This window comes from Lampetra fluviatilis, chromosome 43 (genome assembly GCF_964198595.1).
Source record: "Lampetra fluviatilis chromosome 43, kcLamFluv1.1, whole genome shotgun sequence".
NCBI classification, from domain to species: Eukaryota; Metazoa; Chordata; class Hyperoartia; order Petromyzontiformes; family Petromyzontidae; genus Lampetra; species Lampetra fluviatilis.
Window position 1 is genome coordinate 4011925 of NC_136317.1, and position 25038 is coordinate 4036962.

The window sequence follows — 25038 nt, forward strand, 5'->3', positions numbered from 1 at the left end:
GGCCACAAAGACAAAGATCCACCGTACAGCCTCAACATACTGTTGGGGCAAGTGCTGTTGGCAGGCATCTACGAAGGTCGGCACGCCAGGGGGTGGTTGGCCAACACCACGCCCGGCTGCCTTTCTCTCCCCAGTGGCGATGTTTACACACAGCACCAGGTACTCATCTGCGGCCGAGTCGACCTAGGGTAGGCCCAGCACCGTTTTCAGATAATCGTCACTGGATTCGCGAGCGGGAATCGAACTCGGGTCGCCGGGTTCGTAGCGCAGCGCGGCTAACTGCTACACCACCGCTCCCTGTGGTCACACACACACAGAACAGAGCCCCGAAGAGCGTGTGGGCAGATAGTGTAACGGGGCCGCAAGGTAGTGCCTGACGGCGCGTGGCGTGAAATCCTGCTGCCCACGGGCCCGCCCGTGCGGCCCATTTCGGTTCTCATGACAGAGGCTTGGCTGTGCTGCGACGTGTCCTGGCAAGACGTGCTACCCAGATAATCAAACGCGCGCTCTGGGGGGCGGCGGGCAGCCCGCACGGCCCCCTTGCAGTTCTTATGTCAATAATTTAGACCAACGCCATTTGGCTCCCAACTTTGTGCCTGCGTTTGAAAAAACACTCAGTCACTCAGTCAGTCAGTCACTCAGCCAGTCACTCAGCCAGTCACTCAGTCAGTCACTCAGTCAGTCACTCAGTCATTCACTCAGTCAGTTACTCAGTCACTCAGTCAGTCACTCACTCAGTCAATCACTCAGTCACTCAGTCAGTCAGTCACAAACAACTGGCGAAGTTTGTGAGAAGAAAAGGTGCAGAAAAATCTGCAAACGTTTATAACATTTTGCGCGGAATATCTTTCACTCAAGGCATACGATGAGACGGGAGAGAAAATAAACATCGCATTTCTCAAAAACCACGCGGCTTTGGGAATTTCTCGTGTTTGACATTTTTTCGTGACGTCGAAACTGAATGCTTTGTTAAACGACTCGAGGCTGCTGCTTGCGATCACGGAGCGCCGGAGACCACAGAGCCAGGATCCTGCGTTTCAATCCGATTAAAGTGGCTTCCCAGGTGCAGCGTGTTGATCGTCGCAGCCTCAGTCACCAGCGAACGAACCAAAAAGCTTTGCTTCTGTGCTTTAATTCGTCACATCGCAACCCTTACAATTATTTTCATTATCTGAATGGACAAGACGAACACTTTACAGAGCATCGGCCCCAAGTGTGGATAGGAAATTCGATTTTGGTTTACCCCAGATGTAGTTCTATGATGGCTTCTTCCCAGGGCAGTTCTCTTGACAGCGTGTGATGCACTACTACCTGCAGAGTTGAAAAATTTAAAGTCTGACGACACAACGCCGATAACTCAATTTCAATATAAATGGGCGATCCGAGGCGAATGATACTGCCGGCTTGCAATTGGCTGAAATGTGTCCCGCGTGTCATCATAAAGTATATTTTAAGCTCAAATCAATGCCCATGGCCCTCTTTTCAAATCGACAAAATAATAAACACGCGGAGGTGGCCCGCTGGGCTCGGGGTCTCGGGCGTTAAGCCGCCTGTGATGAAACCGTGTCATCAAGTGTGGCGACATTTGATGGTTTCAGCTGATCGTTATTGACTGCAGCAATCCCATCACATCCAACTTCATTTTTTCATTTAATTAGGCAAAAAGTAAAAAAAAACAGCTCTGGACAATATATATTTTATTCGGTTAGATTGCCATGCAACGCACACACGCCTCGGTAGCAGAGTGAGTCGGAAAGTTGCAGTGGCCTCCGCCACTTGAAGGGGGATCTCAGATACGGTTCCGAGATGTCTCCTTCTGTGGACCGTTCTCAACAGTAAGGTGATGCGCCGGGCTCTGTACAGAGTTTAATAAAAATCCCCCCCACGCACCCCGACCCCCCTTCCTCCGTGCTAAATGTAAAAAGCGAGTGCGCTTGAGTGCGGCGTGATGTACCGGTCGTCTCAGGTTTGGCACATCACGCGCGACTTGATCTATTCCAATACGCTCGGCAGTAACGGGAAGACTCCGTTGTTCACAGGGGACTCCGTGTGACCGTCGCAAGTTGTCTGCGCTTACAGAATTATGAGCGTTCCGCAAGACGGATGCCCCAGCAGCTGACTGCAGCTCATGCTCCCCCGCACACTGGCAGAGCCAGTGGGGGGGGGGGGGTGCGGTGGCACGTGCCCCCCCCAATGATCCGATCGAAATCCCTAATTTTGATCGGATCATTGGGGTTTATTAGTAATAAATCGGCATTTTGCGACCCTCACTGCCACTGTGTAGCATATTATTACTTGCCAGGGACTCTATGAGATGATAGGACAATAGTCTGAGTCCATCATTGGCAATAAGTAACGGCAAAGCGGTTATAAGTGACTCACAGAATTGTGCGCAGTTGCGTATACAGTACACGACTTTCCTGAAGGCAAACACCTTCAGCGAGCCGATCACACAACGCGGTTCGAATTCGACCCTCGATCGATGGCTGCGTCATCGCCGCACACGCGTCGAATAAAAAAGCAAGGGACAAGTCCTCACTTACTAACAACTCCTATCATTTTTCATTGCTGGAGGGGTTGCCCCCCCCCCCCCCCCCCGACCTCAAAATCCTGGCTCCGCCATTGCCCCCGCAAAGGCCGAAGATCGCGGTGCCACGTGGCCACAGACACGTCGCAGCACTGATGAGGTTCCAAAAATGTTAAGAGATAAAAAAAACACACTGGCCAATCCTCCTGTCCATGCGTTTTTTTTCTCTCTCTCTCTCTCTTCGCCGAGTTTGTGCGTCGGGAAGCGGAACCTCCTAAGTGGGCACCTCCACCAAGGGCGGAGTTTCCCAGATCTCCTCGCTGGCCCTGGCGTCGTGGTCGACCGCCGTTTCTTTTGAGATCGTTGCAACATCGACGGGACCCTCCTCGGAGTCGCGGTGACCTGTCACCTCCGACCTCTCAGCCACGCCCGTCGGTTCGGCGTCGTTCGACGGGGACGAATCGGCGCGACTTCCCGCGCTGGGCTTCCGCTCGCCGGTCGGCGCGAAGAAGCCTCTCTGGACGACGTAGCGGACGCACTGCAGGAGGGCATTCCTCTCTTTCCTCATGTCTGGTGCCAGCAGCTGCAGAGAGATCACGGGCGATGGGGGGCAATGGGGGGAAGAAGGGGACACGAGATTAAAACATCACCCAGACAAGCCGGCTCCTGGAATGAATGCCACGGAAATTTACATTTAAATTGCATCAAAGTTGTCTCGCGGAAAAGATCCCAGCGGCCCATTTCTTTTTGGCAGCAATAAAACACCGTCGTCGTAAATTCAAGTCCGAGCAAGTGCGCTCGCAATTGTTTAACCACGCGGGGTCTATTTAAGGGGTACAGTACCCACCCCCAAGACAACAACGCAAACTCCTCGGCAGGTTTCCGCGTGACGCCCGGGCTGTCAGCCCATGGCACCCGTGTTATTAAACACGAGCGCGCTCCACAAACAAATCCCTTTTGGGCAGAAACTGACAAAGCGATACGCGGCGGGTGGGGGAGGAGTTGAGAGGTTTCACGAGCCGTAACAGATACCTGTCAAGACAGCCGAGCCACGTGATGTGTACGACGCACGCTAAGATTCGCCCTTCTCGCGCTCGCACAAACCGTCGGCGATTCACAATCGCCATTCGATTGATTCGAAAGGTGATTTGATTTCTACTTTGACGAACGTAGTAGCAGCTGCAGGACCAGCGTGACCCAGCAGCACATGAGGCACGCAACGAATCGACAGCCAGCGATTGTCGCGCGAACCGCAGCATGTACCACGAGCGTAACAATCTCATTTTTTAACCGACGAATCTACGAACCGTTAAATGGACACCGCCGACGTGGCTTCCGCGCAGGACGAGCCAGACGAGTGAGACACGGCGAGCGGACACACGCGACGGGCGCAAGCGCGACGCTCCCGTCGTTCAAGAGATCTGCTCGCGCCCGTCTCCCATACGTCGACGGCGTCTGCACGTATCGTGGCATCGCGTCACGTGGCCAATGCATCGAACAATCACCGGCGAAGAACGGACGAGGACACCGAGAGCCGTTGCGTGGGGAGAGTCGCGGGATGCACGAGAGACACGTCGACTTCAAAGGAGGATCACATCCCTCGTGTGTATGGCTAGAAAAAAATGCGACTGATAACTTTGTGCCAATATTGGTTAAGCCAGGAAAGGGATTCAGTGTATGAACGGCAGATTGCTTCAATGCCTCTGTTCAACTTCTAGAGTTCACATTAGTTCACTGCCAAGGGGGCCCACGTAGAGCCCATAGACTGACATGGAGATACACAGACTCACTCACACAGAGACCCATACTCGCATAACGACCCATAGACTTGCATGGAGTTAACAATGATTCCCTAAGTGGGCTCAAATAGAGAGCCACAGACTCGCACGGCGATTCATACACTTGCAGAGTTCACAGTGGTTCAATCCAAATGTGACCATGAGGAGGCAAAAACAGAACCCATTCTTGAATGTAACCACGACCACAAACCGTGACAACAACTCATGGAATCACTGGCGGGCGTGGCGGCGGGAGACCCGTCACACGGGGGGGGGTTAAAACCGACACGCCGCCGCGTGGCTAGACTTCTCTTACCATTGCCAGCAGCGTGGGCCGAGGCTTGGCCATTTGTCCATGTCCGTGTCCGCCCCGGCCCCTCCCTCGGCCCTTCCCACGGTCGCCTGTTCGCCAGCGGCCCTGCCAGCGGCCGCCCTGCCCATGGCCGCCCTGCCAGCGGCCACCCTGCCAGCGGCCACCCTGCCAGCGGCCGCCCTGTCCCTGGCCGCCTCGCTCGTCGCCACCCCGCCCGTCGCCGCCCCGCCCGTTGCCGCCCTGCAACTGTGGATCTCTTGGCTCCTCCGCTGCTAGATCCCCGCTGTCCTGCGCTTGGGTTCCGGGCGGCTCTGCGTCGCCGTTCAGCGACTTCTCGGCGGCCTTGCTGGGCGGGAAACGTCGCTCCGGTTCTTTAGCCTCAGGCCGCTTGGACGACAGCTCTGTGAACGGACAAACAAAAAGAAGTTAGGAAGATCCGCGCGCACGTAGATTATGCAAACGCTTTCCAAACATGTGTTTGTCCTCGGGACGTTTTGTGAATTGTCGTATCGCAGCTACCGGCGAGTAGACATCAGGGTAAAAATGTTCACGTGATTGCAAACTGTCCTCTTGATTGTTGCTCTGGTTTGCGCCACGTTTTGGACAAGAGCTTTCGACACTCTGGGCGGCTTTCAACAGGGTAAGTCGCTAACAGCAACTCAATACAGGTAGTCCTTTACTTACGATGGAGATGCGTTACGACGACCCCATCGTAAGTCAAATATATCGTAAGTCGAAGATGGCCTAGCATACCCAGGAGTCTTAAAGAATGGTGATGATTTAGCAAAACAGAGCAATTTACAGTACCGTACTGTATAAACTATATACTGTATGTAATTATTAATTACAATACTGTATTGCACAGTAAAATATAAAGTAAAAAAACAAGGTAAATTCTCATCCTACCTATATGAACGGCAATTTAATAGAAAGTTTTTTCAGGAAACAATCCTATCTGCTATAAAAACTTTTAACATGCTTTGAAACACAGAGAAAGATACACGCGCTAACACCGAGACAACTTAACACCGAGACCGCTGGTGAGAGTGAGGCATTACCACACAAGGCGGGAGATGCGTACAGAACATCCCGACACCGTCCCAACGTACAGTATCGTACCTCGTACGCTGCTGCGTTTGCCTGCCGCGCGAAATTTAAAATATTTAACAATTTTGTCGTATCGCTATCGCAATCGTAACATCGAAATATCGTAACTCGGGGACTATCTGTAGTCCACAGGATCGGTTCAAGTTCGCGAACAAAAGTGAAAAGCGAGTTGCCGGTGAACTGCCCCGCCGCCGATTTGTTCACCGACCGCTCGCCCTCCACCAGCGCTCGCGGGGACGGTCGACACCGCGCCGAGCGGCCGTGTCCGATGCGAGGGTCGTAGGTCACGCACCCCTGGTGTCTCGGTCGAACAACTCCGCGGTTGGCGTCGCTTCGATTGACCGCAGCGCACCCTGGGGCTGGCGCTGCGATCGCTATCGCGCCAACAGCCTGGGGCAGGTGATTTACGCGTCGAGCTTAGCCCGAGCTCCAGGAAAAAGAAACAAAAATAAATTCCGCAACTGCTCGACATTTCTGAATCGACTGAACCGCGTTCGCGTATGGAATGCTTCGAAGCCCCGCAATAATAATAACAATTTTAAAGTGGACAGCATTTGCTCACATTCGACGAGAGAGAACCGAGAGGCACGAGGGGGAAACACAGGCGAGCGGGAATGGCAGCAGCCACGCGGTGAGCCGTCGCCAACTGCCCAAGCTCTTGTGGTCCTCGACATAGGAAGGTGTTTTGAGGCATATTCTTGGTTCTTACGGGAAAGTCACGTAGACAGAAAACAAAAAATGAAAAAAATAAAAGTAAAATAGAAAATAATTAAAATTCGTAAGAAATTGAAAATAATAAAAGCAAAAAAATATATATTTAAAATTTCTTTATTATTATTATTATTTAATCTTTTTTTTTATTTTTTATTTTCTATCTACATGACTTTACCGAAAGAACCAAGAATATGAATTCCTGCCGTCACGAAAGTTTGAAGTCAAAAGTGTTTTGAGGCAATGAATGAGTGTTCGCATGTGAGAGGAAACCAGGGCGTCTTGAAAAAACCCATCCCGTACAGACAGAACACAGATGGAGATGAGTTCACACTTCGGCGTCTTCAGGGTATGGCACCTCGACTCCCACGGGGAATGGAGTTTCACGAAATTTGTGGGATCCATCAACCCTCTCTGCTGCCTCCCACACAGTGCTGGATTAGAAGCGTGGATAGACTTCTTCATTGGACACGTTCAAGGGTTGGGTGTGTAACTATGCATCTTGGCATAAACTAATGCCATTTCGTATTCTCAGGATTGTGAATAAGAATCAATCATTTTCAAGCGTATGTAATGCATATGCCAAATACATTTTCGTGCGATATTAATATGCGAATGGAGTGAAGAAAACGGCGCAAATGAAGGACTTTTGTTGAGGAATAATACAAGCGAGATGGCATGAGGCAAAAGAGAATGTCCAGTTTCTGGGTGGGTAACTAACACTCAGCCACGAGACAGAGGGAACCACTTGCCCCTTTTGCAATTCCACCGAACCGTCACGATTTCATTCGCTTGATTCCGTTACAGAATCGATTTCTCTTCTTGGTTCTTTCGGTAAAGTCACGTAGAAGGGAAATAATAAAATAATAAAAATAAAACATAATAAAATAATTCTCACGACGTTTCGGCCACAACGCAAGCAGCCGTCCTCAGGTGAAGAACAGGTCTGTCGGAAAGACAGCGTCTGAATGACGAAGAACAGGTCTGTCGGAAAGACAGCGTCTGAATGACGCTGTCTCCCCGACAGACCTGTTCTTCACCTGAGGACGGCTGCTTGCGTTGTGGCCGAAACGCCGTGAGAATGATTTTTTTATGTTATATTTTTATTATTTTATTATTTCCCTTCTACGTGACTTTACCGAAAGAACCAAGAAGATGAATCCCTGCAGTCACGAAAGCTTTAAATCGAAATAGAATCGATTTCCTTCGCAGGAGTCGCGCAAACCCCCCCCCCCCCCCGTCACCGCACGATGCGTGCCCCTCAAACGAATCGACAGCGACCTAACTGATCCTTCGTCACACCCCCCCCCCCCCCGCCGCATGCGCTCGCAAAAAAATCTAAAAGCCGCGAGCGATCGAAAGAGGCGGGGGGGGGGGGGGGCGGCATTTCTGTAGGGTAGCACGAGTGCCGCCGGTGGAGCGGCACCGGCTCGTGAAGTACACGAGGGGCGTCTGAGGACCTGCGGCCTCCACTAAAGGATCGGATTTAGCGACGTTAATTTTGGCCATCTGCCGAACACGTGGACGAAACCACCTCGTCGCCATTATGTGCCATCCGGGGTCGTCGGTGTGACGCGCTTGGTCACTCTCGATCGCGTGGACGCGCGCTGGCGAGGCGTGCTGCGTCTTTTGCCCCTGCCCCCCCCCCCCAGTTTCATTCCAACTGCGCGATCGGCATCGTGATCACGGGATAAACTCCACCACGGCATGGGGGCGTAGAGAACGGCGGGCGGAAGCGGATTTCGCGCAGCAACTTCCGAGATCCCTTCCAAGTGGCCTCTCATCTACGCGCCGATTGGTGCGCTGATCCCACATTGCCCTGCTGCAGAGAAATGTCTCTGACACGGCAATCAAGCCCAGGAGTGGGCATCATTCTCAGAGCTGGAAATCGGTCGAAGTAGCTAAACAAAAATCGAATCCATTGGTGACCATTAACTCGCCGTCATTTGAGAACTCGATTTAATCACCGGCGGCTGAAACCCAGATTCGAACCCAGGTTCTCGGCAGTGGGGCGCGGCTCGGTGATGTGACTTGAGCCACCCGCTTTTTAAAAAGGCATCACTTTTGGCACTCACAGCTGCTGCGAGTAACTCGTGCCAGGAAGGGCTTCTCTCCCGTCACGTTATACTACACTGCACTACACGCGCACACACGCGCACGCGTATCATCGCTTTCTAGACTCGTCACCTAATCCGCTCCACTTCCGAGAAACGCGACCAGTATTTCAAGCGACACGGCACGTCCAAGCAGGTGGCCGCGATCATTAGGATTTTCCCTAATTCGCCGAGCTCATATCCACTTTCCAAGTGTGGCGAGCGAACGCACAAGCACCGCCGTTGTTGGCTGGCACGATGCGATGGCGCATCGAATGAGCGAAGGGGCGGTGCCCCCCCCCCCCCGCTCCACCCACCTATCGCTGTCAGCAGGTCACGGTGGCGAGGAGATGTTAACTACCTCGCCTGGTATACAGGAGGACGTGGGTTCGATCTCGACCCTGACGCCTCTATATATTTGGAGATTGCATGTCTCTCTCATCATCGTCACGGTGGCTAGGAGATGTTAACTACCTCGCCTGGTATACAGGAGGACGTGGGCTCGATCTCGACCCCGACGCCTCTATACTTGGAGTTTGCATGTCTCTCTCTCATCATCATCACGGTGGCAAGGAGATATTAACTACCCCGCTTGGTATACAGGAGAGTACGTGGGTTCGATCTCGACCCCGACGCCTCTATATTTGGAGTAGGCATGTTAGCTCTCCCCGTGCTCGCGTGGATTTTTATATCCGGTTTCCCTTCCAGCTGAACTTTACACCCCTCCTCCACCCCCCCCTTCAGTCCGGGACTCGTAGCTGCCGTCGTACCGCCTGCACACTCGCCAGCTAACCCGTGCGCTGCACCCGTGCGCTGCACCCGTGCGAGCTCTGCAAGGGCCGATGCAAAACAGTCGCACCGTTCGGCCCCCGGCTGCTGCAATGGGTGGTCCAGGTATTCTTGTGACCCCCCAATTAACTCTTTAAAACGTAATAGTTTTGCATCGCTACAGGCGATGCACGCTGCCTGAGACGAGTGTGAAAAGACTTTAACACGTAGCAGGCTTTCGCGACCAATATTAATCATAATAAAAGTTTTTGGGTTAGTTCGTGTAAGTATAAATGTGTCGTAACCCTCCACCACCCAACACGGCCAGTAAGGTTTGTTACGTAAACAACGTGCCAATTCGTTACTTCATCGCTCCACATCGAAGGCGAGCCATCCTCTTGGACACGATCAATCCCCTGCTGCCATCGCGTCACCCGTGTCGCTCGCTGTCCATTGTCTCGCGATGTCCTGCTCAAGGCCTCTTCACTTTCACGTCCCCCTTCGTGCCGTCAACAAACCTGCTGTGAGCGGCTTGAAGGCTCAACACAATTCATCTGGGCGGCCTACGTGCTTGGGATACAGGAGGTTGTGGGTTGATCCCGACCCTGACGCCTGTATATTTAGAGTTTGCATGTTTTTCCCGTGGTCGCGTGGATTTTTCTCCGGGTCCTTCGGTTTTCCACTCCACATTTAGAATCAACGTGCGTTTCGAGTACTTGGCTGTGATAGATTTCCACTTGATAAGCCGCTTCGTTGAGATATCATTTGTGGCCAGGTCGTTTCTGAAAACGGGCTATATAGCTCAGTGGGCCTTACCTGGTAAAATATATATTTTTAAATAGTTTGACCCCTCCCCGTCCTGACCTCGCAACCCCCCACGACCCTCACCTTGGGGTGGCTCGTCGTCGCTCGCGCTGTCCGAGTCGCTCCCGTAGTTTGCCATGAGCGCGCCGAGCCCAGCCGTCACGCAGCACGGAATCACGGCGCTGGCGCCGATATTCGCCGCCGCCGCCTTCTCCTCCCTGTCTGAGTCTGTGGCCACAACACGACAATGACGCACGCACGTGAACAACATCAACCACAACAATGGTGTTCTTAGGCTTGGTTTTGGTATCGCGTCGTCCTTCGTGCAGATTGCATCTCACGCAATCGCACGGCAGTCAAAGCAATAATATACGCTGCCAAGCCTGGTGGTGTTTCATTCAGACGCTGTCTTTCCGACAGACCTGTTCTTCACCTGAGGACGGCTACTTGCGTTGTGGCCGAAACGTCGTGAGAATTATTTTATGTTTTACTTTTATTATTTTATTATTTCCCTTCTACGTGACTTTACCGAAAGAACCAAGAAGAAGTCAAAGCAATGTTACTTTGCCTCAATCTCATACAGCTGGAACTTTGACCAATTACACCTAACGAGCTCGCGGCCGCGTCCGAACCCCGTGTCTCCGACCGCCGAGCGGCCCGTGGGTTCGCACCGAGGTCAACGCGTCCAAAGGACGCGTTCCCGCGACACGCGCACGCATCCCTCGCAGAGTTCGTTCCGAAGGCAGGTGCCGCACACGCCACTGTCGCGCGCCGCATCCGCCTTTGTTGTTCCCCAACAGCGCCGCGTACGAGAGAGAGAGAGAGGCGGAGAGAGTACGTTGACATTTAAGACAATGGCTCCGTTGAGCAAGGCGGGGCTGAAAACACAGCCACGCGGCACGACGCTCCCTTTGTAGCGGCACGGCGGACGGAGTGCTCCGCCCCTAAACGAACGCGCGGAACAGAACGTCGCGACGATCGAACGACGCCCGCGACCAAACCGTTCCCCCCGCCCTCCGCCAGCCTCGTCAGATGTCAGACGCTGAAGCAGAGTTGAGAGCCCTGGGTGCCGGTGAGTAGACGGGGACTGCCCGGGAGTGCTAGGCGCTATAGACTTGCGAGGTGGCCAGTGACGGCAGCGCGGCTACGGAATTTGAATCCACCTTTCGTGCAGCTTGGAGCGTTTACCCCCACCCCCCTCCGACCTTACACTTCATTGATTTTCTCTGGGTCCTCCGGTCTCCTTGTCAAACCGCTGGCCAAACATTGAAGTACAGTGCACTCCTTAAAAGAGTCTCGAGACTCAACAAAGGCTTCTCTGGATAAATAACAAATGCAATTGTAATTTTCATAAAAAAAAAGTATTATCTCTCTCTCGACCGACCGACGAAAGAAAAGCACAACGTTGGGGACACGCGAGCCGAGGGCCACCCATTGGCCAATCCGGCTGCCATCACTTCCATTGCAACGTCGTGGGGGGCGTTCGGGGGCGTGGAGGGCGTGGGGGGCGTGGAGGGTGCGGGGGGTGTGGGGTCACATCACAGGCACTTCATTTCGAGCCGGCGATACGCCCGGAGGCGACGTGGCCCACTCGTGGAGTTGGGCACCGCCGCTCAACGGACGAATGAACAAACATCCCCGTGAACTTCTTTCGCAACGTACGTGGCCAACCGTGCGAATGGGAGGTGCGAGGGAAGGAAAACAGACTCAAAGAGAAAAGGCGGTTATAAAGAAACGAGTTTCAATCTTGTGAGCCCCTCAGAGGGCGTGCGACATCCTGCCGCGGAGGGGCAGGGGAGAGATTTTGTACTCAAGTTATTTTATGCAAATGAGCCGGGTCCTTTGTTCATTCTTACTCAACTCCGCACGATGAAAATCACTCGAAGGCTTCAACCGACCGACGAACAAATCACATTTCTTGCACACGAGAACGGAACGAAAATCAACAGACTGTCAAGACGTACCTCCGTCGCTGTCTGCCAGAATGCTCAGCGGGTCAACCTCTTTCCCATAGGCCTTTGCGGCATTCCCCACGCGGTCCTCGTCGCCGGCTGCCGATTGGCTCGTCTCCGACGGGCCGGACCGTTGTTGACTCGGGGTGGGGGTTGTCTGTCGCTCCTCGCCGTTGTGGTTCCAGTCGCCCCCCGGGTCACCCGGACGCTCTCTGTGCCTCCACGATCCGCAGCCTCGCCACCGCCCGCGACCGCGCATCCTCCTGGGAGAACGGGCAGAGCCACCCCCCCCATCCACGGGTGTTTCAAAACGGCTGTCGGAGTTGGCTCACAAGCTCGCACCAGTCATCGAGACCACATTGCCCGGGGTCCTCCGATCCCTCCACCAGAGAGACAAGATCGCTTCTCACCAACTTCAAGATCTTCGGTCGACTCGTACACCTCCCTAACATCCCTACTCGTTTCCCACTCTACTCCCCTAATTTCACATTCTCTGAGCTACTGCAACCCAAAGGCCTTCTGTCCAAAGCCTCATTCGACCTTCCGACAACGGGGATGTCACTCTCTCTGCTGCTGCTGCTCCCGATGTCTGGAACTCCCTTCTTCTGCTTGTCCACACAGCCGAGATCCTTGCCCTGCTCCGTTTCAGGCTCAAGATTTTCCTCTCCTCTTCTGCCGCAATAATGCATCTCTCTCTGCAGTTGTCTTTAGAAGCACTTCTGCTATAACATTGTCTCAATTCTCTCCGTAGTCTGTAAAATTATGTCATTCCCTTGCTCTCGTCAAACAAACAAACACTCCTCGGGTTCTCTGGATCAGCGTGTTCCCCCCCACCCACTTGCATTGTCCTGGGATGCGATCTCCATGCAGAAATCCACCCTGCATTGTCGTAAAACGCTGCATTGTATCGCCACAGGATCCTCCACCGCGGCAGGTGTTTCCCCGAGGCAGTCTCATACTGGGTTACTCCTCTCCCGTCTCAAACACACACACGCGGTCTCCTCGCCCCGGCAAAGCGATCGTTGCTAGTTGCCGAGGCGATCGTGCAACCGAGTAACAGGGGGGAGGGTAACTTTACCAAATTTGGCCGCGACGCCGGCCCAACAACAGCCTGGGTCTGTGAACAATGGCGAGAGATCTTTTACACCGTGAGACTCGCGTGCGTGAAATTGCCACGACCGTACGCACGGTATGGTATCTGTACTCGGGGTTTAATGATTTAGAAGTTTCAGCCCCACCCAACCCAACCCCCCCCCCTCTGCCCCTCCCCCCACCCTCCAATATTGCCCAGAAATTCGATAAAATTATCACGATTCTTGGTTGCAAGTCATTTCAGGAGTTGCTTTTTTTTTACATTGTTGTTAATTTAGCAGCCTCTGATGGCTGCAAGGGGTTCACACGAACTCATTACGTACGACGAGTACGAACCGAAACACATGGATTCTTACACGTGCGATTCGACGCGCGTTTCGCGAGCTCAACCGATTTATCAGCGCGTCTTCAAACCTCGACTATCCCGTATACCAAAACGTTATCTTCGAGTGGCATCCAACGTAAACTAAACGTGCGTGTGAACACCACTCGAAAAATAAACCCGTTGCGTAATCACACGCAGCCATCGGTACATGTACTGCCAAAAAGATGCTCATTCGAAAGTTTTTATTTAACCACCGACTCGAACACGTGTGTGGGCTGACGAGTCTGGGTCGAGTTTGCCAATTTCTGTTTAAGCTGCCATGCTGGGCCACTCCAGCCGAGGTTACAACTCAAAAAAATTAACCCGTAAAAACAAAGTTTTTCACTATAAATCCTTTATATGCGTGGCGGCTAGAGTCCTCTCGTCCTCTGGCTTGAGATGGCTGCCACCTATGGGTCAGATGATTGCCTGTCACCATTAAGCAATTGGTAATTAAATATAATTGATTTTTTCCTAAAAAGTGTAACATTTTGGAAAAAAAATTTCACGAAAATAAATTGTCACGCACAACGAGTTTGTGTGGAAAATGTCAGCTCGATTGGATCACGAGAAGTGGGTTAAAAAACGACCGAAAGATTTGCACGGTCGTAAGCGCGGAAGCAAGCAAGCAAGCAAGTGAACTTAATATAAAGGATTTAAAAAGGGTGCCGCGGTGGCTAGGAGATTCATCTTCTTGGTTCTTTCGGTAAAGTCACGTAGAAGGGAAATAATAAAATAATAAAAATAAAACATAATAAAATAATTCTCACGACGTTTCGGCCACAACGCAAGCAGCCGTCCTCAGGTGGAGAAAGGTCTGTCGAGAAGACAGCGTCTGAATGACTCTGTGGCCGAAACGTCGTGAGAATTATTTTATTATGTTTTATTTTTATTATTTTATTATTTCCATTCTACTTGACTTTACCGAAAGAACCAAGAAGATGAATCCCTGCAGTCACGAAAGCTTTAAAATGGCTAGGAGATGTTAACTCCCTCGCCTGGTATGCAGGAGGTCGTGGGTTCGAACCCAACCCTGACACCCGTATATTTGAAGTTTGCATGTTCTCCCCGTGGTCGTGTGGATTTTTCCCCAGACCCTCCGGTTTTTCCATCCACATTTAGAAACATACGTTTAGAGTATTAGGCTGCGAAAAATTTCAACATAAGCCACTTCGTTGAGTTATAATTTGTGGCCAAGTTGCTTCTGAAAAAACAGCTATATAGCTCAATGCGCCTAACACCTGGTAAACTAGGAAAAAAAGTTGAGTTTTAGTTTAAATCAGAAGCCAGGCCGACTCTCGCGGGGTTAATGGTTCCGCACGTCGCAACGAGAACACCCGTCAAACATGGGAGACCAGTTTTCAGCAGCGCCGCTCCTTTGTCTAGGGTATCCGGGTGGCCCGTTTGACGGACACGTGGTTATCGTGGCGGGATTTGGACGTTGCCTTGACGACACACCTCCCATAAAAACAGTGACTCACTCTCGCGGTTGCAAGCTCTGGGAACCCGTCAATCCGCACGACTGGCAGTTCGATAATTATTAAAGATGAAAGAGAGAAGAAAAAAAAACAGGTCACCGTGCCCCCCCCAGGGCAAAGCATAAAACATTTAATGAAATTTAAAATCCACTCACCCAAACTGCGCTGTCGTCAAAACGTCTCCTCTGGCCTCCCTCTCTTCATTCAGCACTCTCTTGCGAGCCACATTCGCGGTGGTCGGGAAATTCCTGGGAAAATCAATTAAAGAAGCAAATACATCAAAGATAAAGGGGGGAAAAAAAAAACTTCGTCGCGTCACAAAAACACGAGATGATCGCCGCGACTCTCAACCGATGGAGCGAAGGCTCACCTTTACAACCGCGCGTCGTCATGCTACAACGGCGAAGGCGTTCACGCGAGCGCGCGTCGATTTTGTTCAAGACGGTCACAAGGTGGAACAAAACGAGGCATCTCTGGACAGACCGTGGATGCCTCCCCAGTGAGAGCCAGGGGTGCTGCTGCTCAACGACACCCAATGCCCGCAACGGGGGTTATTATTCGGAGTTGTTCCCGGCTGTAAACGCCACGCGGAATGCGGAAAACGGAGAGGGAAAATCGCAGCCGGGGAGGGACACTCAGTCGGTGGCGACAGTCAGAAAGGGGGCGCCATTGATTTTACGCTGGGGAAAGACGCTTCACGTGTTAATCCAGCAGCGCTCTTATAGATAAGGCTTGCCCCCCCCCGCCCCCACTCCGTGCAGTGACCGGAGTCTCTGATAAGGCAGAGAAAGTGCACTTTGGTAGGCGATCTTGACAGCGCGGTGGGGGTGACAGTGAAAACATCAAGTGCCGTGGTGGCCCCGTGTTGTGCGACGCAACGAGACGGGTTTACTGACTTCCGCCGCTCTGCTCGCCACTTCGCAATGTCCTCCGCCGTCTCCAGCTTGAACTTTTTGGCACCCGGCGCGTGCCTCTGCAACACGCAGGGGGGGAGGGGGCGGGAGAGTCAGCGAGAGCAGCGGAGGCGATCGAGGTGGCACGCCAGGCCGCACCGGTTTAAGTCATCGCCCAGCGTGGCCTCGTAAAAACCACGTGCACTTTGAATAACATTTTAAAGGATGGAAACTGAAGACAAAAAGCAAAATGGTGAGTAGAGCGGTCAGCTTGGGTTTTATGAAAAGGCACGTATCATTGTGTACTTTGCAGAAGAGCATTTTAAAAAAACCACACGTGTTCCATTATGCTCTGCATAAGATGACTCATCACCTGTCAAGGGAATGGTTCAATAAGCTTCTAGAACATTTTCAGGAGGGGTCTCGCGTTGGGATGTTTGCCCAAATTCATGAAGGAGCGTTTTGACATGGAGGGAAAAAGGAGAGCCCGGGGAAAACCCACACATACGAGGGAAACGCAGTCAACACCGCCAACTCTTACGCCATCTCGCATCGCACGCCTTAAACACCTGATAATCACAGGTACTCAACCCCTGATATTCCAAGGTACTCAACACCTGCTATTCTCAGGTATTCAACACCTGATATTCCCAAGTACTCAAAACCTGGTATTCCCAGGTATTCAAGACCTGGGATTCCCAGATACTCAACACCTGCTATTCCCAGGTATTCAACACCTGCTATTTCTAGGTACTCAAGACTTGGTATTCCCAAGTACTCTCCAAGCCGAGTAGAAACCAAATTAAAACCCTGCTTAGCTTCTATTCTGGTTGAGATCAGACACAATCCCGGAGTTAATTGGTCGCAGTGATTTGTACATTTCCAATAATTAACCTGTTCTACGTTAATTGTAAGAAAATACATACATTCATCCAATGAATCTGCACCAGTTTCTCGTGAGCTTCAAAGGTACAGCCTTCCACCTTGCACTGCAAAACACACCCGCACCAGACGGAGAAGCCAAACTGTTACAACATTTATGGCCATCGTTCGGCAGTGGTCTTGCTCATGGCTGATCATGATGATGATGCTGACGATGAACCGTGGGGGACAATTGACTGCAGGATTTCAATATCTGCGCGTATACCTTGGTGTGCTGCGACATGTGCTCGTCAAACTTCTCCGTGTTCTTGAACCCACGGTCGCAGGTGTCGCAAAAGTGGGTGTACACTGGCTCCTTCTTCTTTTTCTGCACAGAGGGTGGGAATGTGAGAGGGAGAATATTTAAGATGACCGTCATCTCATGTAGATGTATACAGCGCCTCATTCCAAGACACTTAACAACAATGGTAAAACTGTGCTTAAGATGATAGTGGCTGAAATAAAGAGTGGGGTTGTTATTGAAAGTGGTGGTTTAGTTATGGTGACAGGAGGACCAGGTGGGAGTGGTCAAGGAGGGTTGGGGTTGGCCTGGTCGCGGCTGGGGAGCGGGGGCAGAGAGAACGGGCAGTGAGTAGTAGTAGGGGTAGTGCTAGGGGTAGGGGAAGTGGTATGGGTAGGGGTAGTGATAGTGGTAGGGGTAGTGATAGGGGTAGTGATAGGGGTAGTGATAGGGGTAGTGATAGGGGTAGTGATAGTGGTAGGGGTAGTGATAGGGGTTGGGGTAGTGCTAGGGGTTGGGGAAGTGGTATGGGTAGGGGTAGTGATAGGGGTTGGGGTAGTGCTAGTGGTATGGGTAGGGGTAGTGATAGGGGTTGGGGTAGGAGTAGTGCTAGGGGTTGGGGTAGTGGTAGGGGTTGGGGTAGTGGTAGGGATAGTGGTAGGGGTAGTGATAGGGGTTGGGGAAGTGGTAGGGATAGTGGTATGGGTAGGGGTAGTGATAGGGGTTGGGGTAGTGCTAGGGGTTGGGGAAGTGGTATGGGTAGGGGTAGTGGTAGTGATAGGGGTTGGGGTAGTGGTAGGGATAGTGGTATGGGTAGGGGTAGTGGTAGGGCTCATGATGGGAGTTGGGGTAGACCTGGTTGTAGCTGGGGGGTGGAGGCAGGGAGTAGCAGCAGGATGGACTAGGGGAGAAGAGATGGGTTTTCAGGGAGGAATGGAAGCAGGTTATGGCGAAGATGACGAAGACTACTGTTTTACGTGCTGCAGTGGGAGTTTGTTCCATGAAGGGGAGCAAGCAGGGAAAAGGAACGAGAGCGAGACCGGGCGCTGGGTGAGGGAGGCACGGTGAGGGGCGGTATAGATTGGGAGTGTAGAGGTTGGGATGGGACAGTGAGATACGAGAGAAGAAAGAAAAAGTGCGACTTAAGTTTGACTGCCGGCCACAGCGAGCACTGGGGTAAGCGAGTGACATCTGAACAAGTTCTGGACCCCAAAATTCTCCTTCACCAAACAAAACACTACGTGGGGAGTACCTTCATCCAGCAGTGGACTGACAAGAAGACCCACACATTATTCGTATTACATTTGCACGTGTTGAAATTCCCAAGTTCCCATATCCATCCTTTACTGAGGATTTTTTTTCTCAGCATCTGTGCATACAAAACCGGTCTCATGTAAAGAAATAAAAAGTTAATTTGACAACTTCAAAGCTGTTATGGCACCGGCGGTGTGAAGCAGAATCCTCTCTTCTTCTGCCGAGCGTTCGTCACACCAAGTGGGGCTCTCTCCGCAGTCTTCGGCCCCATCGCCATCTCCAAAGTAGCACCGCCACATGCTCTTAGGTCCTCGATGGCAACTTCTCACTGCATTCTCTTGAGTCTCGGCCTCTTTCTCTCACACTCGGCTTCCACGGTCTGAACTTGCTTTCCAATACGGTCTTCTGACCTTCTGGGCACGTGTCCGAACCGTCGCGGCCTATTCCCGGCCAACTTCTCCTCTCTCGACGCGACCTTCACCCGTCCTCTCAATTCTTCGTTTCTCACGACTTTCACGAATCCCTCTCGGCGTCATCACCTCCGCAACGCTCGTCAAAGGCGCCAAAAGTTTCTAGAGGGCTCAGCGCTCCGATCCATACGCAAGTGCAATCTTCGCCAAACTGTCACTCTGGCTCTCTCGCTCTCAAGGGACATTTAACTGAGGCCTTGGACTAGGGCAGGGGTCAGCAACCAAAATAACGAGATTTTTTTTTTTCGAATTCGGTATATATAAAAAAAAACCTCAATGTTTCAAGAGCTGCAACGCTTGTGAATAACGTCACGTAAGCAGCAGTCCTTAAAGAGCCGCATGCGGCTCCGTAGCCATAAGGTGCTGATCCCTGGCCGAGGCTATATATTTAGCTGTTTCATGTACGCGTACAAGTACGGCATTGATGCATTGTTAATGTTTTTGAAACATTAATGAAATTGCGCGTCTAAAATCGATAATTTACGACTTCAAAAAAAGAACACGCCAATAATATGCGAATTTATCTTAACGCGCGCAAAATAACAACACGCCGCATGAGGCCAAGGCAGCGATTCAAAGGGTAATCGATCCTTGAATCAAATCGTTCCCTCTAATCGTGAAAAGTTATAAAGTCGCCAAGGGAAGGGGTTGGGGTCGATACACGCCTATTTCTAAAAGCGTTCACGATGACCGGGCTTCATATATTTGCGTTAAATCTGTTCTTGAGCACCAATGCCGCACCACCGGTCTGCACGTCTCCATCGGTGGAGTCGCGTAGAGGGGAAATAGTGAAGTAATATAAATGTAAAACAGTAGGGATTCTCACGACGTTTCGACTGCAACGCAGGCGGTCGTCATCGGGTGTGAAATCCACAGCAAGAAAATTAGAAAAAAAAAAATTCTTGCTGTGGATTTCACACCTGATGATGGTTGCTTGTGTTGCAGTCGAGGCGTCGTGAGGGTTTTTATTGTTTTGTGTTTATATGATTTTGTTTCCCTTCTACGTGACTTTGCCGAAGGAGCCAGGAGTGTGGGTCTCTGCAGTCACGAAAGCTTTAAATCAAAACTTAGTCACATAGTCACTTGAAGATGTTTTCTTGTTCATGTTTTTGTTTGTTGCGGTTGCACCCGATTCAAGAGCCGAATGGCTCACAGGGCTATACCTAATAAATGAAAAAAACTGAAAATACCATTATCGGGCTCTCCGCGTGTTGCATTGAGCGTCTCCTCTGCGTGCGGTGGCGAGCGCCACCACGCGGACAAACTCTGCCAGTGCAGGCAGCAACCGCGTCCTGTTTGCCCGTGGTGCTTGAACGGAAGATGCCAGAGAATAATAGAGACAGAGAGAATAATAGAGAGAGAGAGAGAAAAGGCTTTGGTGTGCTTCGGTCATGCGGAGAGACAACAGGGAAATTACGTGGGTCAAAAGGTGGCAAGTGATGCAAGTGGAAGGAAAGAAATCAAGAGGAATGCAGAAGAGGTGGTGGTGGCGGCGATGTGGTGCGATCAGATGGCGCAGGGCAGCGTGCAGAAGTTTGGCAAGGAGAGAGGACATCCCCACATTAGTGGGACAAACGCGTGGAAGAAGAAGGAGCTTTACCAGCCAGCCTTCGAGGCGGCTAATTCCCGAAGAGAGTGGCAGTCCAGAGAACCGCGGCTACCTTGCTTTTAGGGGGGCCCTGGTGGTTGTCGTCATCCCGCTGTGGCGCAGGATGTTGCGGCTGGCCATGTGGGGACGCGAAACGCTTTGGGTGGTTGCCACCACGACCCCTACGACCTCCACGACCCCCATGACCGCCGCCGCCGCCTCTTGCCGGTCCCCCTGAAGGGAGATACAAAGAGAAAGACATGACACAAATAATGGGGTGTTCCGAAGTAAGAGCACTCACTGCCTTCGTAAACTGTCGTACAACAGATTTGAAGCTTTCGTGACTGCAAGGATTCATATTCTTAGGTTTTTTCGGTAAAGTCACGTAGGTAAAAAAATTAAATTAATAAAAGTAAAAATGCCTCCGAAACGTCGTGAATTTTTTATTTTATTTTTATTAATTTAAATGTTTTACCTACGTGACTTTACCGAAAAAAACCTAAGAATATGTCGTACAACAGGTGACCGATAGTTTCATCGCATTGGTGTTTCTGCAGTTGACGGCGGCTGCTTGAAATAAACTGCTGTTCCTGCTATACTATACAAAACACAGCACTGCAAATGATTATGCAACACAGCCGAAGTTAGTCATTCAACTTATAGGACGAGCAACCATACCCTGTGAAGTAAACATCTACCAAATGGCAATTGTTAAACGTGACTCCGACAGTTAAACTGTATTATAAATACCACATTACCATGTCTGGCAGGGGGAGATCCCCACTGGTTCCCCCAACCAAATCCGGGTGGAGGTCCGGGTGGATGTCCGGGTGGAGGTCCGGGTGGAGGTCCAGGTGGAGGTCCCGATGGGAGGCCGCTGTGAGGCCCGGGTTGAGCACCACTGATCCAGGGGGGTCCGCTAGGAAAGTGCGGTCTCCACGCAGGCCAAGGCCCTGACCAGGGCAGCCCGCTGAAATGGGGAGGCGGTGGAGGAGGCGGCGGACCGCGCCAGACCGTGGAGGCGTTCGGCGGGCGAAACATCATCCCGTACGAGTCCATAGCGTCTGGTCAAGGGGCCGCGGAACAACCTCGTGGGGGTTTCACGCGCGCGTCAGACACCGAGAAACCCACAAGCAGCGGCACACACGCGAACACGGCTCCCACATGGCACGCACGTGCGCGTCCACTTCCGGTGCCTCACGTCACTTCCGCTGTAGCGCGGCCTGGTGGGGGCGGGGCGTGGTGTGGGCGGGGCGTGATGCGGGCGGGGCGTGGGGTGCGCGGGGCGTGGGGTGGGTGGGGCGTGGGGTGGGCGGGGCGTGGGGTGGGCGGGGCGTGGGGTGGGCGGGGCGTGGGGTGGGCGGGGCGTGGGGTGGGGCGAACGGGGCGGGGCGGGGTCGACGGGTTCGCCTCGCGTCGCCATGGCAACGCCGAGAGGGTTGCTGCCTTGTCCCACGTGGTAACCGGTGCAGTGAAATTGTCACGTTGTAACAACACGTAGTGAGCTTTCGCGACAAATGTCATCCGTAATGTACAGCACAGCGGCTGTGTTGGGAGAGCAAATCCACATTTACAATCTGAATGCTCAAATTGTAAAACACCGGTGTTGCTGTACGTGTAACGAATTAGCACGTTCTGTTTACGTGACAAACCTTACTAATTGGCTGTGTCGGGTGGTGGAGGGTTTAATGACACATTTCACCCCCTCTGTTATGGTTGGCACGTTGTGTTCGGGTGGCAGGGTTTGATTCGTGCCGGCATCGAGGGTGGGAAGCATCATGGTGTGTCTCATGGCAATGCACGGGTTGTTGTTGTTGTTGTTGCGAGACCTGGTGACGACTGAAAAGCACGTCCCGATTTGGTGCGTGGGAAAAAGTGGCGGTGTTGGTGGTGGTGGTGGTGGCGTTGGTGTTGGTGGTGTTGGTGGTGGTGTTGGTGGCGGTGTTGGTGGCGGTGTTGGTGGTGGTGGTGGTGGTGTTGGTGGTGGTGGTGTTGGTGGCGGTGTTGGTGGCGGTGTTGGTGGTGGTGTTGGTGGTGGTGTTGGTGGCGGTGTTGGTGGTGGTAGTGTTGGTGGTGGTGGCGTTGGTGTTGGTGGTGTTGGTGGTGGTGTTGGTGGCGGTGTTGGTGGCGGTGTTGGTGGTGGTGGTGGTGTTGGTGGTGGTGGTGTTGGTGGCGGTGTTGGTGGCGGTGTTGGTGGTGGTGTTGGTGGTGGTGTTGGTGGCGGTGTTGGTGGTGGTAGTGTTGGTGGTGGTGTTGGTGGCGGTGTTGGTGGTGGTGTTGGTGGTGGTGTTGGTGGTGGTGTTGGTGGCGGTGTTGGTGGTGGTAGTGTTGGTAGTGGTGTTGGTGGCGGTGTTGGTGGTGGTGTTGGTGGTGGTGTTGGTGGTGGTGTTGGTGGCGGTGTTGGTGGTGGTAGTGTTGGTGGTGGTGTTGGTGGCGGTGTTGGTGGCGGTGTTGGTAGTGGTGGCGATGAGACACAGAGAGTGTAAACCAGGCCAGAGTTTAGATTTAAAGCTTTGGTGACTGCAGGGATTCATGTTCTTGGTTCTTTCGCGTAAAGTCAAGTAGAAGGGAAATAATAGAATAATAATTAAACATAATAAAATACAATTCACACGACGTTTCGGCCACAAGCAGCGTATATTTAAAATATACGCTGCCAAGCTTGGTGGTGTTCATTCGGACGCTGTCTTTCCGACAGCCCTGTTCTTCACCTGAGGACGGCTGCTTGCGGTGTGGCCGAAACGTCGTGTGAATTGTATTTTATGATGTTTTATTTTTATTATTTTATTATTTCCCTTCTACGTGACTTTACCGAAAGAACCAAGAACACAGTCCAGAGTTTGCTGTTTGGAAAAATTTCCCCGTAAGCCCGACAGTCTGACCATCTACAACTGGATTAATATCCTTGAAATATAACCCATCTTGAGATGCTGTTCAGAGGGGATATTGATTTTCTCAAAGTGTGAGAGGCAGTCATAAGAATAGGAAAAAGAAAGGTCTTGAGCCCAGAGTTGAACAGAGGGCAGGGTGCATTGAAAAATTACAATACTCCTATTGATGCTGCTGCTGTTGGGGAGTGGTTCATGCAGCCAGCTATGGCTGCAAGGTTTTGGTAGTACATGTTTATGCCATTTATTGTGAAAATTCCGTCACAGTTCCTATGATTGCTTTTTCATTGCTTTCATGGCTTTATTTTGGTGATTTCGAAAAGTGTATTGGTTTGGCCATGTTTGTTTGTTGTAGTACAGAGTTAGACTGATGGCCTTAATCTAAGTTGTCTTATGGTTGTTGTTGTTGTTGTTTGACTTGCATCCCACTGGGATTTTTGCACACAGCGTTGGTGTACGGTGGTTTTTTCTGCAATATTTTGCTGTCTTTTCTTGGATTTTCTGTTTGCACTCAGTCACATATTCACTTTAAGATGTTTTCTTGTTCATGTTTTAGTTATTTTGTTTGTTGCGGTTGCACCCGATTCAAGAGCCGAATGGCTCACAGGGCTATACCTAATAAATGAACTTGAACTTGAAGGGAGTTGACAGCACGGACAGCTGTCGAAAGAGAGCTCGAGACAAATGGAACATCAGAGGAGAATGAACGACCTCCGACACAGCGAACCTTGACTAAGGGCTTCAACATTATTGATTATTTCCAATATAATTTTGGGCTAGGATACTTAAATATTTGGCCAAATGTTGGTCGCAAGACAAGTATTGTACTGGTAGGAACCTCCTGGTTACACCAGCCCACAGGGGATTATTGTGTCCGTCGTGCAGGGAGGGGCTGAGTGGGGAGGGAGGGGCTGGGTGGGGAAGGGAGGGTGGAGAGGGGCTGGGTGGGGAGGGGAGGTAGTGGAGGGGCTGGGTGGGGAGGGGAGGGTGGGGAGGGTGGGGAGGGGCTGGGTGGGGAGGGTGGGGCTGGGTGGGGGGTGGGAGGGGTGGGGCTGGTTGGAGAGGGGCTGGTCACCCCGTGGTGCCCTTATAAAACTCAACGTTTAACCTACTCACGCCGGCTTGTGCCCGCCCTCACAGTCGGCCATATTTGCGGAATACACCACGCCGCCGTTGACCCTGGCCATTGACCGAGCAACCCAACGTTCCTACCAGCTCCCTCCGCAGGAATGTGTTTTAGCTCAAGCCTAACCAAACACATTGCTGTATAAAAATTTAACACATTTCGTCATTAAGACATTACACATTTAAATACTGATATGATCATTATGGAACATGTTTATAGGGCACTTGAATTACCCAGAGTTGATTCTGAAAATTAATCAGCTACATATCGTATACCTAGTCGCATTAAAAAGCAACTTATGTACCCTTTAGTGTCGTTTTTAAAGTCTATACATCGTAAAATATGTATCTCTCAATCGCATTTGATATACTTGGATACAGGATAAAACTACAACATTTCTGCATCAATTCAACTTCATAAAAAATCACTCAAATGGATACATTTTTTTAAAATATATAATGCTTCGTGACATTTCAATGAAGTATTCAGCAAATGTCATTACCTCTCAAAGACTTGCCTCGGGTCTAAATGGACGTGTGCACCATTTAGTCTCAGATGTCCGGAGTTAAATACACACTCGCTAAATTAATATTAGTTTAGTTAGTGGCAGCTTTCAAGAATGCACAGAAAGGAGATTAGGCTTTGTTTGTTCCTGAGAAACACATCTGAT

The 25038-nt window shown here is 51.5% G+C and overlaps 1 protein-coding gene across 2 annotated transcripts; it reads right to left on the reverse strand.

Moving 5' to 3' along the window:
- Positions 1-866: 866 nt before the first annotated feature.
- Positions 867-21545, reverse strand: NUFIP1 (nuclear FMR1 interacting protein 1). Of its 2 annotated transcripts, XM_078876172.1 has the most exons (10): positions 21113-21545; positions 20428-20588; positions 17028-17129; positions 16807-16869; positions 15884-15960; positions 15143-15235; positions 12066-12316; positions 10186-10329; positions 4622-5019; positions 867-3110 (listed from the first exon to the last, which is right to left on the reverse strand). In XM_078876172.1, exons 1-10 carry the CDS (start codon positions 21411-21413, stop codon positions 2802-2804), a joined length of 1899 nt encoding a protein of 632 aa, XP_078732298.1. In that variant the 5' UTR covers positions 21414-21545; the 3' UTR covers positions 867-2801. The 2 variants fall into 2 exon arrangements, with proteins under 2 accessions (XP_078732298.1, XP_078732299.1); XM_078876173.1 differs by lacking the exon at positions 10186-10329.
- Positions 21546-25038: the final 3493 nt, after the last annotated feature.

Excerpts from the sequence above, each read along its gene's own strand:
- NUFIP1 (XM_078876172.1), bottom strand. The coding sequence starts at position 21,413 with ATGGACTCGTACGGGATGATGTTTCGCCCGCCGAACGCCTCCACGGTC. Across the intron at positions 20,589-21,112 it reads ATCTCCCCCTGCCAGACATG|GGGGACCGGCAAGAGGCGGC; the intron begins GTAATGTGGTAT and ends ATCTCCCTTCAG. Across the intron at positions 10,330-12,065 it reads TCTGGCAGACAGCGACGGAG|ACTCAGACAGGGAGGAGAAG; the intron begins GTACGTCTTGAC and ends TTGTGGCCACAG.